At 40.0% G+C, this 16,857-nt stretch overlaps 1 protein-coding gene across 1 annotated transcript in view; it reads left to right on the forward strand.

Moving 5' to 3' along the window:
- Window positions 1-16,857, forward strand: part of LOC126419386 (zinc finger protein 37-like) — a 152,137-nt gene that overhangs the window by 116,895 nt on the left and 18,385 nt on the right. The window contains exons 11-12 of the mRNA XM_050086577.1: window positions 2,673-2,863; window positions 14,832-15,112. Of these exons, the coding sequence (XP_049942534.1) occupies window positions 2,673-2,863; window positions 14,832-15,112 (472 nt within the window). The remainder of the gene's footprint in view (window positions 1-2,672; window positions 2,864-14,831; window positions 15,113-16,857) is intronic.

Genomic DNA, 16,857 nt, shown 5'->3' on the forward strand with positions numbered 1-16,857 from the left:
CAACCAAGTGACATCCCAGAACATATAATGAAAAGTTATAGTAGTTTTATTCATCCATGGATCACTTTTGCAAGACTGTTTGGTATTTGACATGGGGTATTCATTCACTGACAGGTTGAGTCTGGCTAGATGAGGAAGGTAGTCAGCCATGGCCTTATAGTAGGAACTAAACAGACATTTTCCTGAAATAATAGGGAAACCACAAAAAACCTAATTTAGGATGACTGGATGATGAGTAGAGTCTCCATCCTCTGAATAAAAGGCCTGTCTTGTAAAAAACAATTCAGTTTTGTTTGGCTTATCCATTAGTTGTGTTTCACTGTTCTTTCAGTTCTCAACACCAGTATGTGCATGTGCCGCTGCTCCCCACACACACACACACACACACACACACACACACACACTCTATAGATATAAGGACTATAGATTAGAAGTAAAAGACAGCGTAAACAGGTCAGAGTAAAGCAAGCAGAGATGAGGAAATTCATTAAAGACAATGGCGAGCAGAGAGGGTTAAATAAGAAGAGAGAATAAAGCTACTGGAATACAACACAATGGGAAAAATAATAAAAAAGTTGGTTAATTGTTAAAGAGCAGAGAACTATAAGGAGAAAGAAAGGTCAGTAGTGTTGAAAACATAAAATGATAATGGTCTACATCATGAGTGAAGAGCTTAGCATAAGTTGAAGGCAACTGGATGATGGTAACCAACCATACACAGTAGGAGGTGGTTTTACCTATGAAGCTATGAGATATCATAGATAGGTTACTGATTTATTTCACCTGTATTAGCCAGTAGTCCCCATGCTGTTGCATTGTGGTGTGCCCAAAATCATAAAGACCCCCATAGATGATCAAGCTTCACATGTTTGTCGTATTTTTGGCAGTGTGCTGCTTTATTTGATATTTGTCAAGCATAGATTGTGCTCGTTTGTTTCAGAGAAATTTTGATTGCCGATTGAGTTTATAAGCCCACCAAGCTCCACCTCGGTAACATGCCGGTGTGTAGTCATGAAGCTGAAAATCTTAATGAGTATTGGGTGGTGTTTGACACAATTTGGCAGTGGCCATCATGCAAACAGACAGCTTGTTAATTGTCATTCACACATAGAAAACAGCGCAATAGTTGCAAATTAGTTTATAGCTTACACGACTGATTTCACAGGTAGCCCAGCCTTTGATGGGATGGGAGATGCCTGTGACGGGGTTGTAGTAAGTGGTAGTGGGGAGGGGGGACACGTCTTGCGTCTTAGTCTGTTACAGGGATATGAGTTATGAGGCAAGGGCTTGGGACAGCGATTGTGGACAAGAGGTAGTCAAACTCCTGGTGGAGAATGTGATTCATTAGCTCCAATTCTAGATGGTACTGGGTCACAAGGGCAATGTTCATCTGTGGCTGCATGGTAAAATTTTGAAAGGTGGTGGGTAACTGGAGAGATAAGGTATTGCAAATCTGTTTCTGGGCAAGATTGGAAGGGTAATTTCAGTCTGTGAAGGTCTCAATGAGACCTTTGGCATATTTGGAGAGGGACTGCTAGTCACTACAGATGTGACAACGGTGGGTGGTTAGGCTGTGTGGAAGGACTACTTGATATGGAACGAGTGACAGCTGTCAGAGTGGGGTATTGGTTGGATTGACATGCATTGAGGTACTGACGTAGCCAGTTTTGGGATAAAAGTCAACATGAGGAAGGTAGCTTGTTGGACCAGGTGAAGGTGTTAAGGTTCTGGAGAAATGTGGGTAGGCTGTCCCCACCATCAGTCTAGATCATGAAGATGTAATCAGTGAAACTTTACAAGGTGAGGGGTTTGGGAATCTGATGGTTAGGAAGAATTCCTGTAGATGGCCCAAGAATGAGTTGGCATAGGATCATACCATGTAGGTGCCTATTACTGTATATTTGTTTGTAGGTGATGCCTTCAAAGGAGAAGAAATTGCGGGTGAAGATACAGTTTTTAATGGTGACCGGGAAGGAGATTACAGTTTTGGAGTCAGTTGGGCAATGGGAACAGTAGTGATCAATGGTGGCAATCCATGGGCATTGGGGATGTTCGTGTAACAGGAGGTTGCATTGACGGCGATTGCAGGGTGTTGATTGGTAAAAGAACAGCCACTATGGTGAGTCGTTGGAGGAAATGATTCTTGTCTTTTATGATGGGGGGCAGGTTGCCGGTAATAGGATGAAGCTGTTGTTCTGCAAGTGCAGAGATTGTCACAGTGGGAGCACAGTAACCGGCTACAGTGGGGTGTCCTTGGTGGTTAGGTTTATGGACTTTGGGAAGTAAGCAAGAAGTAGGAGTGAAGAAAGAGATACTTATCTGCATCTGTATTTCTTTAAGTTAACATTTAATTTCTTTTGAATTATGTGGCTTGAAATAATGCATGCAGTTTGCTAAAATTGACCTCTGTAGTATAACTCTCAAAAGTAAATTATCAGATATTTAAGTTTCTACAAAAACTTGTACTTTTATTTCAGTTTATACTTCATTGGCTTGCAAAAATTATTTATCATATTATCATGTCTAATGATCATAATGATAAGTATTACGAATGCCATTACCGATGATGAAATGTAAAAGTTGCTCACAATGAGACAATGCACAATGAAAATCCATGCGTTACATTTTTAAAAATATATCACAGAGAAATTAAAATTTCCTTTTGTTTTTAGAAGTCAGACGAATTCCTGTGAAGAAAATGATGAACTTTACGAAGAAAGGCATCACAGTGATACAAACAGTCTAAGTATTTCAAGCAAAAGCAGCCAGGCTACATGTGATGCAAGTACATTTAATCAAGATGACGAAGTAATATACAAGGGAAAGTCTCCTGAAGATGCTCTAGATGACATCACTGACACTTGTAAGTTTTATCATTCTACAAAATATTAATAAGCCTGAAGTAGCACAAACATTCATGAATTAAATTAATAAGAATTTTTAAAGCCCACCGAAATGAAAGATTGTGTGGTATTGATGGAATTTCAAAGATAATCTTGTACAGTTGTTCTAACTCAGTGAAGCATATCCTTAGTGGTACATGTAATTCATCAGCAACAACTTAAACATTAGTGTCATGCAATATTTTGTGTAATGTAATATCTTGTACAGACATCTTTTATTAACCTGACACGTTCCACACCATTACGAAGTGTCTTATTCATGATCTATGGAACAAGTATTAACCTAATCTAGTCTCTAATCTAATCTAAAATACAATCAGTTGATGTTGTCAGTGACTGGTCCAAGGCATTTTATTGTGTAGATTGACACTAATTGTATTACAAACTCAGGCAGGTAGATTCCATTCAAATATAATTTATTTAGGCGAAGAGATCCACTACTGTAAAACTACACTGTTGGTGACAAGTGGCTGGAAACAGTAACTATCATAAAACAAGGAGTAGCAGTCTAAGAGGGACCTAAAGTGGAATGATCACATAAAACAAATAATAGGAAAAGCAGGTGCCAGACTGAGATCAATACAAAGAATCTCAAGGATACAGGGTGCTTTTCTGGCTCAGTATTACATAAAAATCAACACCTATTTCTTTCAGGCACTGTTTATAATGTATACATTTTACAGATTTTTTGTTGGTCAGGTAATGCAGCACACTTTCTGAACAAATTACAAATATTTTGAATATTTTTGAACCTGCTTAGGATTATTAAAAAAAATTACAAAGAAATTGATGCAATTTTTTTTTCCAATGTTATACATTTGAAGGAGACCACATTTTTTACCAGATACACATGACATGATGGGTGAGGTACTAGGCCTATTTTATTCCACCTATGATGTATATTACAAGGATAAAAAAATATCACATCTTACATTTTAATTTTTATAATTTTTTCCTAATAAAAATGTTATTTTTTCTATAATTTAGTTGATTCTGCAATAAATCTTAGGTGTACTACATAAGTATGGACTATTGCAAGTTACAGAAAAAGAATTAGAGTATTGCTTTATAAAGTTTAGGAAATATTTGTACCTGAATTCTTAAAAATACAACGAGTCCAATTAAACTGTGCCTCAGAACATCCCTGAAGCATAGTCTTCATCCTACAGCATTTCTTCATCTTCAAGCTCCCTCTTGGCTTTCCTTTTAGTACTTTTTGCTTCTTTGGTAACTTGAAGAGCGAATATTCCAGCTTCATGCACCCGTTGTCTGTCACACGCAAGCAATTGATCTTCAATATTAGAGCCACATTTTGTGCCTAAATTTCTCAGGACTTCCAACCTTCGTATCATTCCATCATTGAAACATATCATTGCATCTAGTACACTAACGTTTAAAGTATTTAGTCCTACAAAAACATTGTTGGGTAATCTTTCCCATATGCGATGGGTGAAACTTTCATTTTATTCTGAGTGCTCCCATGAAGACTTTTACTAAGCAAAACAGGGTCACTCAGGTCTCTAAAAATTGGTTTTATTTCACTCATAGCAGGCTCAGGAAGAAAATGCTTATGATGGTAGATTTGACCACTTTCTTTTGCTTTTGGGTAACCACACCAAGGATTGGCTCCTTTAGGACGAAGTCCATGAAGAGGATGGTCGTCTGAAAGTAGGTGGCCCACAATAATGGAAATTCCTGCTTGGAGTCATAAGTAAAATAAAGGAAATACAACCACTAACCAATAGAGCATCAGTGCATAGAGCACGAAAGCAAGCAGAGCTCACAATTTGTAGCATTGTTCCTAGAGTTGATCAGGGTCTTTTGGCAAGGAACTGACGAGGGTCTCAACCAAAGGCTTCGGTGACTGTGTGACGGTATTGGCTGCAGACTTTTAGACATGTGTTATTGGGTGGTGATCTGTAGGACTCCCCTTGATAGGTCAGACATGCATAACAAAAAGATTAGCTGGGTACTATTTTTTTTCTTCTACTATACATTTTCCCCATTCTCCAATAATATTCTGTTGTAATTTGACGTCATTCTGACCAGTAGTGTTATTTCTACAGTGTTTTGAAAGTTTAACCGTAATTTTAATCACCCTGTACTACTTATACCAAATGATCCATAGTGAGGTGGTCCTCCAGGGTGTAGAATGGTTCAGAATAACAAGAATAAACATTTACAATGAAAAACAAGTATGCTAATGTAATGTACCTTCCACAGATCCCAATTGGATGTTCACATTACTGCTCTAAATCTTTTATTTGACAACATTTGCATTGCCAGTGGAGTTCTGTTTAGGTGCTTCAGCAGTTCTGTGGTGTGCTCTTCCCAGTTGAATTTATTATAAAGATGTTGTGGTTGTGGTCTTGAGTCTAGAGACTGGTTTGATGCTGCTCTCAGTGCTACTCTATCCTTTGCAAGCTTCATCATCTCCAAGTAACTACTGCAACCTACATCCTTCAGAATCTGCTTAGAGTATTCATCACTTGGTCTCCATCTATGACTTTTACCCTCCACCCTGCCCTCCAATACTAAATTGGTGAACCATGTTGTCTCAAAACATGTCCTACCAACCAGTCCATTCTTGTAGTCAAGTTGTGCCACAAATTCCTCTTCTCTCCAATTCTATTCAGTACCACCTCATTAGTTACGTGATCTACCCAGCTAATCTTCAGCATTCTTCTGTAGCACCACATTTCGAAAGCTTCTATTCTCTTCTTGTCTAAACTATTTATCGTCCATGTTTCACTTCCATACATAGCTACACTCCATACAAATTCTTTCAGAACAGACTTCCTGACACCGCTTTCCTTTCTTGCCCCTTGACTCTTACAACTGCCATCTGGTTTCTTACAAATTGTAAATAGCCTTTTGCTCCCTGTATTTGACCCATGCCACCTTCAGAATTTTAAAGAGAGTACTCCAGTCAACATTGTCAAAAGCTTTCTCTAAGTCTACAAATGCTAGAAACGTAGGTTTGCCTTTCCTTAATCTATCTTGTAAGATAAGTTGTAGGGTCAGTATTGCCTCATGTGTTCCAACATTTCTATGGAATTCAAACTGATCTTCCCCGTGGTTGGCTTCTATCAGTTTTTCCATCCGTCTGCAAGCAATTCATGTTAGTATATTGGAGCCGTCACTTATTAAACTGATAGTTCAGTAATTTTCACACCTGTCAACACCTGCTTTTTTTTGGGATTGGAATTACTATATTCTTGAAGTCTGAGGGTATTTAGCCTGTGTCCTACATCTTGCTCACCAAATGGTTTGAGTTTTGCCAGGGCTGGCTCTCCCAAGGCTATCAGTGGTTCTAATGGAATATTGTCTACTTCTGGGGCTTTATTTCGACTTGGGTATTTCAGTCCTCTATCAAATTCTTCACACGGTATCGTATCTCCCGTTTCATCTTCATCTACATTCGCTTCCATTTCCATAATATTGCCCTCAAGTACATCGCCCTTGTATAGGCCCTCTCTATACTCCTTCCATCTTTCTGCTTTCCCATCTTTGCAGAGAACTGGCTTTTTGTCTGAGCTCGTGATGTTCATATAAGTGGTTCTCTTTTCTCTAAAGGTGTGTCTAATTTTTTTTGTAGGTATCCTCTAGCCATCCATGCTTAGCCATTTTGCATTTCCTGTCAGTCTCATTTTTGAGATAATTGTTTACCCTTTTGCCTGCTTCATTTACTGCATTTTTATATTTTCTCTTTTCATCAGTTATATTCAAGATATCTTCTGTTACCTAAGGATTTCTACTAGCCCTAGTCTTTTTACCTACTTCATCCTGTGCTGCCTTCACTATTTCATCTCTCAAAGCTACGCATTCTTCTTCTTCTGTGTTTCTTTCCCCCGTACTTGTCAATTGTTCCCTAATGCTCTCAACTCTCTAAAACCTCCGGTTCTTTCAGTTTATACGGGTCCCATCTCTTTAAATTCCCACCTTTTTGCAATTTCTTCAGTTTTAATCTACAGTTCATCACCAATGCATTGTGGTCAGAGACCACATCTGCCCCTGGGAATGTCTTACAATTTAAAATCTGGTTCCTAAATCTCTGCCTTACCATTATATAATCTTTCTGAAACCTTCCAGTATGCCCAGGCCTCTTCCATGTATACAACATTCTTTCATGATTCGTGAACCAAGTGTTAACTATGATTAAATTATGCTCTGTGCAAAATTAAACCAGGCGGCTTCCTTTTTCATTTCTTACCCCCATTCCATATTCACCAACTGCTTTCCCTTCTCTTCCTTTTCCTACTATCGACTTCCAGTCACCCATGACTATTAAATTTTTGTCTCCCATCACTATCTGAATAATTTCTTTTATCTCATCATACATTTCTTCAATCTCTTCGTCATCTGTGGAGCTAGTTGGCATATAAAGTTGTACTACTGTGGTACGTGTCTATCTGGGCTATAATAATGCATTCACTGTGCTGTTTGTAGTAGCTTACCCATGCTCCTATTTTTTTTTTTTTAATTTTTAAATTTTTTTTTAAATTTGTTATCAAACCTACTCCTGCATTACCTCTATTTGATTTTGTATTTATAAGCCTGTATTTACCTGATCAGAAGTTTTGTTCCTCCTGCCACCAGACTTCATTAATTCCCACTATATCTAACTTTAACCTGTGCATTTCCCTTTTTAAATTTTCTAATCTACCTGCCCGATGAAGTGATCTGATATTCCATGCTCCGATCTGTAGAACGCCAATTTTCTTTCACGTGATAATGATGTTGTCCTGAGTAGTCCCCACCTGGAGATCCAAATGGTGGACTATTTTACCTCCAGAATATTTTACCCAAGAGGATGCCATCATCCTTTAGCCACACAGTAAAGCTGCATGCCCTTGGGAAAAAATTACATCTGTAATTTGCCCTTGCTTTCTGCCATTCACAGCACGGCAAGGCCATTTTGGTTAATGTCACAAAGCCAGATCAGTCATTCATCCAGACTGTTTGTTGCCCCTGCAACTACTGAAAAGGCTGCTACCCCTCTTCAGGGACCACACGTGTGTCTGGCCTAACAATAGATACCCATCCATTGCGGTTGCACCTATAGTACGGCTATCTATATCACTGAGGCACGCAAGCCTCCTCACCATTCATAGGGGGAAGAATTTAACACTGTCAACTTCCATCTTCTTTTAGGCATATGTTGTTGAGAAGCTTGTTAAGAGTTCTGAATTGCATGCAGTGTCCTTTTTTTCCAATGTTTGAGACAAAGAATTGACTAGAAACCAATTTATTAATGTCCATGAAACTTTAACTGATATTTCTGAGACTACACTTTAATTGCTATGTTTGTGTCATCTGCAAGTATAACAAACTTGGCATTGGGTAAAGTTCCTGATGAAAGGTCATTTATATACACAAGAAAAAGCAAGGGGCCCTAAGATAGAACCATGTGGGGTGCCACATACAATTAGTTTACAGTTGGATAAAGAGTGACAGATAATTCAAGTCTCTTTTCTAATCACACCTTTTGTTTCCTGCCAGAGGTACAGGAATTGAATCATTTTGCAAAATTTCTTGTTACACTATAGTATACTGTGATTTACACAGGCAGATGCCTTTGACAGATCAGAAATTATACCAGTGGCCTCTAATTTATTGTTAAATGAATTAGGTAAGTTTTCACTGTATGTGTAGGTAGCCTTCTCAGTATCGGAACCCTTTAGACTGAGACTTAGGCAATATATTATTTGTTGTCAAATAATTGAGAAGCTGACTGTGAATTACCTTTTGTAAATTATTTTAGACTGCTGGAAAAAGAGAAACTGGATGGTATTTCGTTACTCCTTTCTTAAGCAAAGGCTTAACTTCAGCATGTTTCAGTATTTCAGCCACTCAGGAAATGTTCCACTGATAAACAACTGGTTATGCAGATAGCTTAGCATGTTACTAAACGCTGAAGCATACTCTTTAATTAACTTTGTTGATGTTTTATCATACCCACTCAGAATTTTTTGATTTTAAAGATTTTATTATGGACATTACTTCTGCTTGGGTAGTGAGAGTCATATTACGTCAGTGAAGTTACGTGTACTGTCTGGTTTGAGCATCCTATCTTTTCAGTAAAAGATTTGAAATGCTTATTAAAAGGTTTTGCAACACTGCATACATGTTACCAATGTATCACTTACTCGTAATGCTATTTGCCCTTCTTCATGTCTGGTTCTAAGAGTCTCCTCCTTCACTATATCCCATATTGTCTTTATTTTGTTATCTGATGTGAATAACCTTTTCTTGTAATGTATTTGCTTTGACGACCATATTACATACTTTAATATTTTGCAGTGTGTCTTGTAATGTGCATTAGCATCAACATCAGATCTGTTTCTTACCGACAGATAAATTTCCCTTTTCGTTTTACATGATACTTTTATTCCTTGACCCTAATCGATGGTTTCTTTGGAATGTTCAGTCTAATCTGGCTTAGTTTTTGGAGAAAACAGCATTCAAATAAGATAAGTACTTCATTAATAAAAGTCTTGTATTTTTCATTCATGATGTGAGTGCTGTATACATCACTCCAGTGCATTCCTTTGAGGTGTGTCATAAAATAATCAATTTTTGGCTTACTGAGCGGCCTCTTGAATTCAGATTTAATAGATTATATATACTGTTCAGTATTGGCACGTAACAAAAGGAACTGCATGTCATGATATGAGAGGCCACTGACTAATTGTTTTGTTATACACTCCTGGAAATGGAAAAAAGAACACATTGACACCGGTGTGTCAGACCCACCATACTTGCTCCGGACACTGCGAGAGGGCTGTACAAGCAATGATCACACGCACGGCACAGCGGACACACCAGGAACCGCGGTGTTGGCCGTCGAATGGCGCTAGCTGCGCAGCATTTGTGCACCGCCGCCGTCAGTGTCAGCCAGTTTGCCGTGGCATACGGAGCTCCATCGCAGTCTTTAACACTGGTAGCATGCCGCGACAGCGTGGACGTGAACCGTATGTGCAGTTGACGGACTTTGAGCGAGGGCGTATAGTGGGCATGCGGGAGGCCGGGTGGACGTACCGTCGAATTGCTCAACACGTGGGGCGTGAGGTCTCCACAGTACATCGATGTTGTCGCCAGTGGTCGGCGGAAGGTGCACGTGCCCGTCGACCTGGGACCGGACCGCAGCGACGCACGGATGCACGCCAAGACCGTAGGATCCTACGCAGTGCCGTAGGGGACCGCACCGCCACTTCCCAGCAAATTAGGGACACTGTTGCTCCTGGGGTATCGGCGAGGACCATTCGCAACCATCTCCATGAAGCTGGGCTAGGGTCCCGCACACCGTTAGGCCGTCTTCCGCTCACGTCCCAACATCGTGCAGCCCGCCTCCAGTGGTGTCGCGACAGGCGTGAATGGAGGGACGAATGGAGACGTGTCGTCTTCAGCGATGAGAGTCGCTTCTGCCTTGGTGCCAGTGATGGTCGTATGCGTGTTTGGCGCCGTGCAGGTGAGCGCCACAATCAGGACTGCATACGACCGAGGCACACAGGGCCAACACCCGGCATCACGGTGTGGGGAGCGATCTCCTACACTGGCCGTACACCACTGGTGATCGTTGAGGGGACACTGAATAGTGCACGGTACATCCAAACCGTCATCGAACCCATCGTTCTACCATTCCTAGACCGGCAAGGGAACTTGCTGTTCCAACAGGACAATGCACGTCCGCATGTATCCCGTGCCACCCAACGTGCTCTAGAAGGTGTAAGTCAACTACCCTGGCCAGCAAGATCTCCGGATCTGTCCCCCATTGAGCATGTTTGGGACTGGATGAAGCGTCGTCTCACGCGGTCTGCACGTCCAGCACGAACACTGGTCCAACTGAGGCGCCAGGTGGAAATGGCATGGCAAGCCGTTCCACAGGACTACATCCAGCATCTCTACGATCGTCTCCATGGGAGAATAGCAGCCTGCATTGCTGCGAAAGGTGGATATACACTGTACTAGTGCCGACATTGTGCATGCTCTGTTGTCTGTGTCTATGTGCCTGTGGTTCTGTCAGTGTGATCATGTGATGTATCTGACCCCAGGAATGTGTCAATAAAGTTTCCCCTTCCTGGGACAATGAATTCACGGTGTTCTTATTTCAATTTCCAGGAGTGTACAATTTTGTTCATTATACCTTTCTATAAAGATGGTAACAGTGGCTGTTTGTGAGCAAATAGCTATCCTAGTTGGGAAGTTTATGGTAGGAAATAAGTTGAATGGTAGTGTTACTGTCTCCAATAGTCTTGCTGGGAGAGTTTTTAAGAAACTGAACATTAAAGTCACCAGGAAGCACTATTTCTTTGTTTTTTGTTGTTAAATAGTTCAGTAGAGCTCCAAGGTGATTTACGAACAGATTACAATTACCTGCAGGTGCTCATTATACACTTATTATTATGAACCATTATTATGAAATTCTATTTCTGTTGCATATGCTTTCATGTGTTGCCCTAGGCAAAATTTATGAATATTTATGTTCATAAATTTGTGACAATTCCTGATGAATGTGGCATATCATCCTTCCTCCATTTCTGCTCTACAAAAGTGAGGTGCTACCGTAAATCCTGTAACACTTAAAACATCTATACCAGTGGTCACATGATTTTCAGAGAGGCAAATTATGTCAACTGGATTTGATGACTAATTCATCTGTGTAGATAGTTCATTGATTTTTCTTTTTAGTCCTTGAATATTTTGCTGCAATAAAGATAGCTGACATCCCCCATTGACTGAATTAAAATTTAATGGGAAAAAAAAACATTTTTGCTGATTACTGAAAATTTTTAACCAACAGCAGTTTGTACAGTATCCCAGAATTATGTTGCTTGACTTCTTCCTCAAACTGACAGTTTGTTTCAGTCTTAACCTCTCTTAAAACTAAAGTCTTTCTGTCCTTCATACCCTGAAAAAGGTGCTTTTCTGAACCCTGTAGCCAATGGTATTTTATCACTCATGACAGTGCCTCTGCCCCCTTACATCCCCTGCTATTATCTCAGCCAGTTAAGCCTTACCTTTTGCTGTTGAGATAAAGTCCATGCCTACTATAATCCCACCTATGAAGAAAATCGACAGGAACGATGCCAGTATGTGACCCAACACCCGACACAAGCAGCCTTTCCAATTCTACATTAATTCTCATGACTGAAGAGCTCAAATAAGGTCAGTCATGGTGCCCGAGAGCTGATACAAACCCAACATTGGTATGTCTCAATACTGATGAAGTCTTTGCCAGATCACACTCATGTAATGTAACCAAGATCTTTGTCATTGCTATTACTTGGTCCACCCACCATAAACAAAGTGTCTTCCTTGTGAAGTCTTTGCTGTCTCCTGCTCCAGACCAGCACTAGGTTTAAAAACTTTGTGACCTGGTATTAAAAAAAACACAGATCCTAGTTCATCCTGCAAAAGTTGGCCCATGTGCCTTTTTTCTTTTTGACTGCCGCTACATTCTTACTCTTCAATCTGCTACTGAAAGTTTGTTGTGCCCTGTCTACACTTACATCTGCTTGAGGCCCATGAGTTTCTAACTGATGCAACAGGTCAGACTTATTTTGCACTTTCACCCATCAGATGTAGCTCTAAACCTGTTCCTCCTATTGCCTGTTGCCACTTCCCACGTTTCTGTACTTTCTCCCTCCACATTGTGTCCAGATCTTCCCTAGCTTTCTCTGATTCAGCCTGAAGGGTGGCAGCTTTCCCCTCCTGCTCCACTATCTTCTTATCTGTGCTACGTATCCCACAAAACCACTGAAGAGCCTCATTTATGTCCCCAATTCCCATGCCACTGCAGTTGTTCACATGTTAAAAACTACTGCACCCACACCAAAATCCAGACCTAACAGTTCTATGGAAAGTAAGGCACTTTTCACTATGATAAATATAATACTTTAGTAAGACTAAGTCAGTTAAACTACAGATTAACAAGAAAACATGTTTACAAAAATATGTAACTGTACAGAAGCAAACTACTGGTACTAATGCAAAGTTTCTGAATCAGCAACTTAAATTTAATATCTGTTTATCCATCAAGGAAAGGGGACATCTGCTGGTTAAGTAATTGTCAGTATCAATGAAATTCTCCAACAGCTATGTAACTAAGATGTTATTTTATTTTGAAGACTACCAGTTTCAGCATTTCGCTATGCCATCTTCAGGCCCCATATGCATCTCTCCAAATAAACGATAATGTCATATACTGCCATAAACAGATACATTTACTATCAACTCTTTGATTGAAGCACTAGTGAAACGATGGAATTCACGACGTCCAGGGATTTATGACATACATTAACACACGTATTTACTAAATGATCTGTACTGAACTAACTGATATTATGATCAAAATTACTTATTGTTGCGAGTACACAAAAAACTGTTGCCTCTCACTTGGTGCAGGGCTGTCTTGTAATTCAAAGTCTGGTTCCAAACTCTTTGTCATCATTATATAAAATTAATCTGAAAACTTCCAGTGTCTCCATGTTTCTTCCTCACATACAACCATCTTTCATGATTCTTAAACTAAATGTTAGCAAGGATTAAATTATACTCTGCGCAGATTTGTACCAGGTGGCTTCCTCGTTCATTTCTTTCCCTCAGTCCATATTTGCCTCTTGCTTTCACATATCTTCCTTCCACTGTCAAGTTTCAGTCCTCCTATCACAATTAAATTTTTGTCTTTCTTAACAGTCTCTATACTTTCTTTTTTCTCATCAGTTTGGTTTTGTATTTATAACTCTCTATTCACTTGACCAGAACTCCTGTTCCTCTTGCCACTGAAATTCACAAATTCCTACTATATCTGACTTCAATGTATCCACTTCCATTTTTAAATTTTATAGGCTACCTGCCTGGTAAGGAGATCTAACATTCCACACCCTGACCCTTAGACTCTGGTTTTGTTTCTCCTGATGACTTCATTCTGAATAGTCTCTGCCTGGAGATCTGAATGGGGGGCTATTTTACCTCGGGAGTAATTCAGCCAAGAGGATGCCATCTCATTCATCCAGTCAGTAGAACTGCATGCTTTCAGGAAAATTTACAGCTATAGTTTCTCCATGTTTTCAGGCATTAGCAGTACCAGCACAGCAAGGCTGTGTTGGTTGATGTTACAAGGCCAGATCAGTCAATCGTTCACACGCCAACCTCTACAACTACTGAAACGGCTGCTGCCCCTCTTCAGGAACCACACTTTTGTCTGACTTCTCAACTTACTCCTCCTTTGTGATTGTCCCGTCCCTACGGTACAGCTATCTGTGTCGCTAAATATCTTTTTCCAAGAATGTAAAATGTCTGGCAGGTAGCAAAGCAAATTGTAAATCTAATCTGAAATAATTAAATAATTTCTTCTGGATAACTCCTTACATTCAGTAGGTGAATATTAAACACTGATAATATGTGTAGTACAACAGTAAAACATGTTTGCTTTATTGTTAAATCTGTTTCATTTGTAACTCGGCTCACAACAAAAACTAATATGTTGATATTTATTAAATTTAAGCAAATGTACTGTTTCCTGTTTAATAATCTATAAGTAGCACTTACATACAAACAAATTATGTATGCATAGTATGTCAGCTGACTCTTTCCACATCATTTCAATAGAAACTGTGCGAACAGCATATGGTACATGAAACTAACTAATTTACTTCCAGTTTCAAAAACAGTTTTGTTGTGAGTATACGTTTGTTGAAGTTTTAGGTAAGTTTATTTTAGAATGCACTCTATGTTGAAGCACTGATCATTATATGGGACCATCTGTAAAGGGGCTAAATTCTGCCTGTTCCGTATCCACTTTTTTATTCTTTTTATTTTGAATTCGTAATAATTAAAATCACATTTTTATATGTGCGGAACTAAGAGATACAGTTATTCCCCTATTTTTTGTACAAAAATTACCATTTCATGTTATATTTTCAGCTTCTTCTGTGGTTGTAAGTAATGACGACACTGTTGAATGCAGTAATCCAGAAAAGTCAGTTCAGATTTGTGAGAGGACAGAGCAAGATGTGTCTTGCACAACTGTGCTTCCAGTACCAGAGCAGTCAGTAGTTAATAGCAACACAGAAGATAAATGTATAGAGACATCTGACATAGAAGAATCTGGAAGGAAAGCTATTGAAGCTTACCTAAATAAGCAAGATATGGGACCTTTCCAGTGTGAAGATTGTGGAAAGCTGTATTCACAGCGTATGGACTTGGTATGTGAGAGTTGCATCAGTCATCTAATGAGTAACATTTGGTGTGGTGTAAAGTAGTATTTGCCACATGAAGAAGGAAGAAAGAAAGAAAGAAAGAAAGAAAATGGCAAGCAACCATTTTTGTAACTTTATGATGAGAGACAATCTTCAATTCACTTAATACAGTTACATATTTATTGTCTGCATCTTTAATGTTGTAGCTGCCTGTCATGCTGCAGCAGAGCATGTCCTTGTTCTGGAATTGTGTGTTTATATACACTTTTACACACAAATAAGTTATGTAGTGTTACATTTGGATTAAATAAGACCACTGATGGAATAGCAGAAGTGTGGAGTTGTTAATAGTCACATTCAAAAGAAAGAAAACTTGCTAGCTTTCGGAATTATCCTTTGATTAGCAGGAGTGGTGAAAAGAGAGGCGGGAGGGGAGATAGAGAGAGAGAGAGAGAGATAGAGAGAGAGAGAGACGCACTCATGCCTCTGCCCCTACATGGCACCAGCTGGACTAACAGTGCCAGTGCTTTGTTTCTCGGCAGGTGGCCTGGCTGTGGTGTGGATAGTGTCGAGTGAAATGGGCAGAGGGAAAGGGCTTGGGAGTGGGTGGCTAGCAGCTCACAGTAAGGCAGTCAGTTTGTTGGCTAAGAAAGCAAGAGGAATAGGTGGCAGCTGTGTAGGCTAGGTGTGATTGTAGGGACAGTTGGGGAGCCATGCATTGTGAAGGCGATGTGGGGACACGAATTAGGAGGAGGTGACAGGACAGAGGAAGAGGGGAAACTGTTGGATGGAGGGTGCGAGGACAGTGAGTTGCCTGAGATTGAGGCCAGGATGATTATGGGAGCAGAGGATGTGTTGTAAGGACAACTCCCATCTGTGTAGTCAACAGAAGCTAGTGGTGGAGGGAAGGATCCAGACTGTCTGGATTGTGAAGCAGCCATTGAGATTCAGCATGTTGTGCTGAATCTTGTGCCATCAGCTAGTCAACATTGTTCTTGGCAACAACTTGGCAGTGGCTATTCATCTTGTTGGGTAGCTGGTTGGTAGTTGTACCAACATAAATAGCTGTGCCGTTTTTGCAGCAGAATTGGCTTATGCTTTGCTGCTTTCATAGACTCTCCGGCCTCCAGTGAGGTAGGAGAAGCCTATGACAGGACTGGAGTAGGAGGTGCTGAGTGGGTGGATTGGACAGGTCTTGCACCTTTGTCTGCCACAGCAATATGTTCCCTGTGGCAGGGGATTGGGAATGGGAGTGGTTTGGGGATGGACTAGGAGTTGTAGTGGTTGGGTGCATAACAGATTACCACTTTAGTAGGGGTGGGAAGGATCTTAGGTAGAGTATTCCTTGTTTCAGGTCAGGAATTGCGAAAGCTAGAAAGTTTCATTTCTTTTGTGAATGCATGCCTATCGATATCTCAACACCTCTGCTTTTTTGTGAATGGTCTCCTTTAAGACAAAAGAATTTACATTCTACAAGAACTGTCCATAACATTTTATGTTATGCAGCTCCAGCATAGCCTACTCCATGTAGCCAACTGCTGTATACCTTTACCAGGTGTACCAGTATGAAATGAGCGTTAAGATACAAATGTGTCGATAGGGAACATTTGTTGTGAACGAGCCTTAGTTTTTTTTTTTTTTTTGTTTGGTTGGTATGACATCTGTCAAAGATATTTAGTATACATAAAGTCGTGGAACAAACAACATCATATGTTTTCATCGTGTTAACAATGTCGAATTTTGTACCAGAA

The sequence above is a fragment of the Schistocerca serialis genome, chromosome 1 (genome assembly GCF_023864345.2).
Source record: "Schistocerca serialis cubense isolate TAMUIC-IGC-003099 chromosome 1, iqSchSeri2.2, whole genome shotgun sequence".
Classification (NCBI taxonomy): domain Eukaryota; kingdom Metazoa; phylum Arthropoda; class Insecta; order Orthoptera; family Acrididae; genus Schistocerca; species Schistocerca serialis.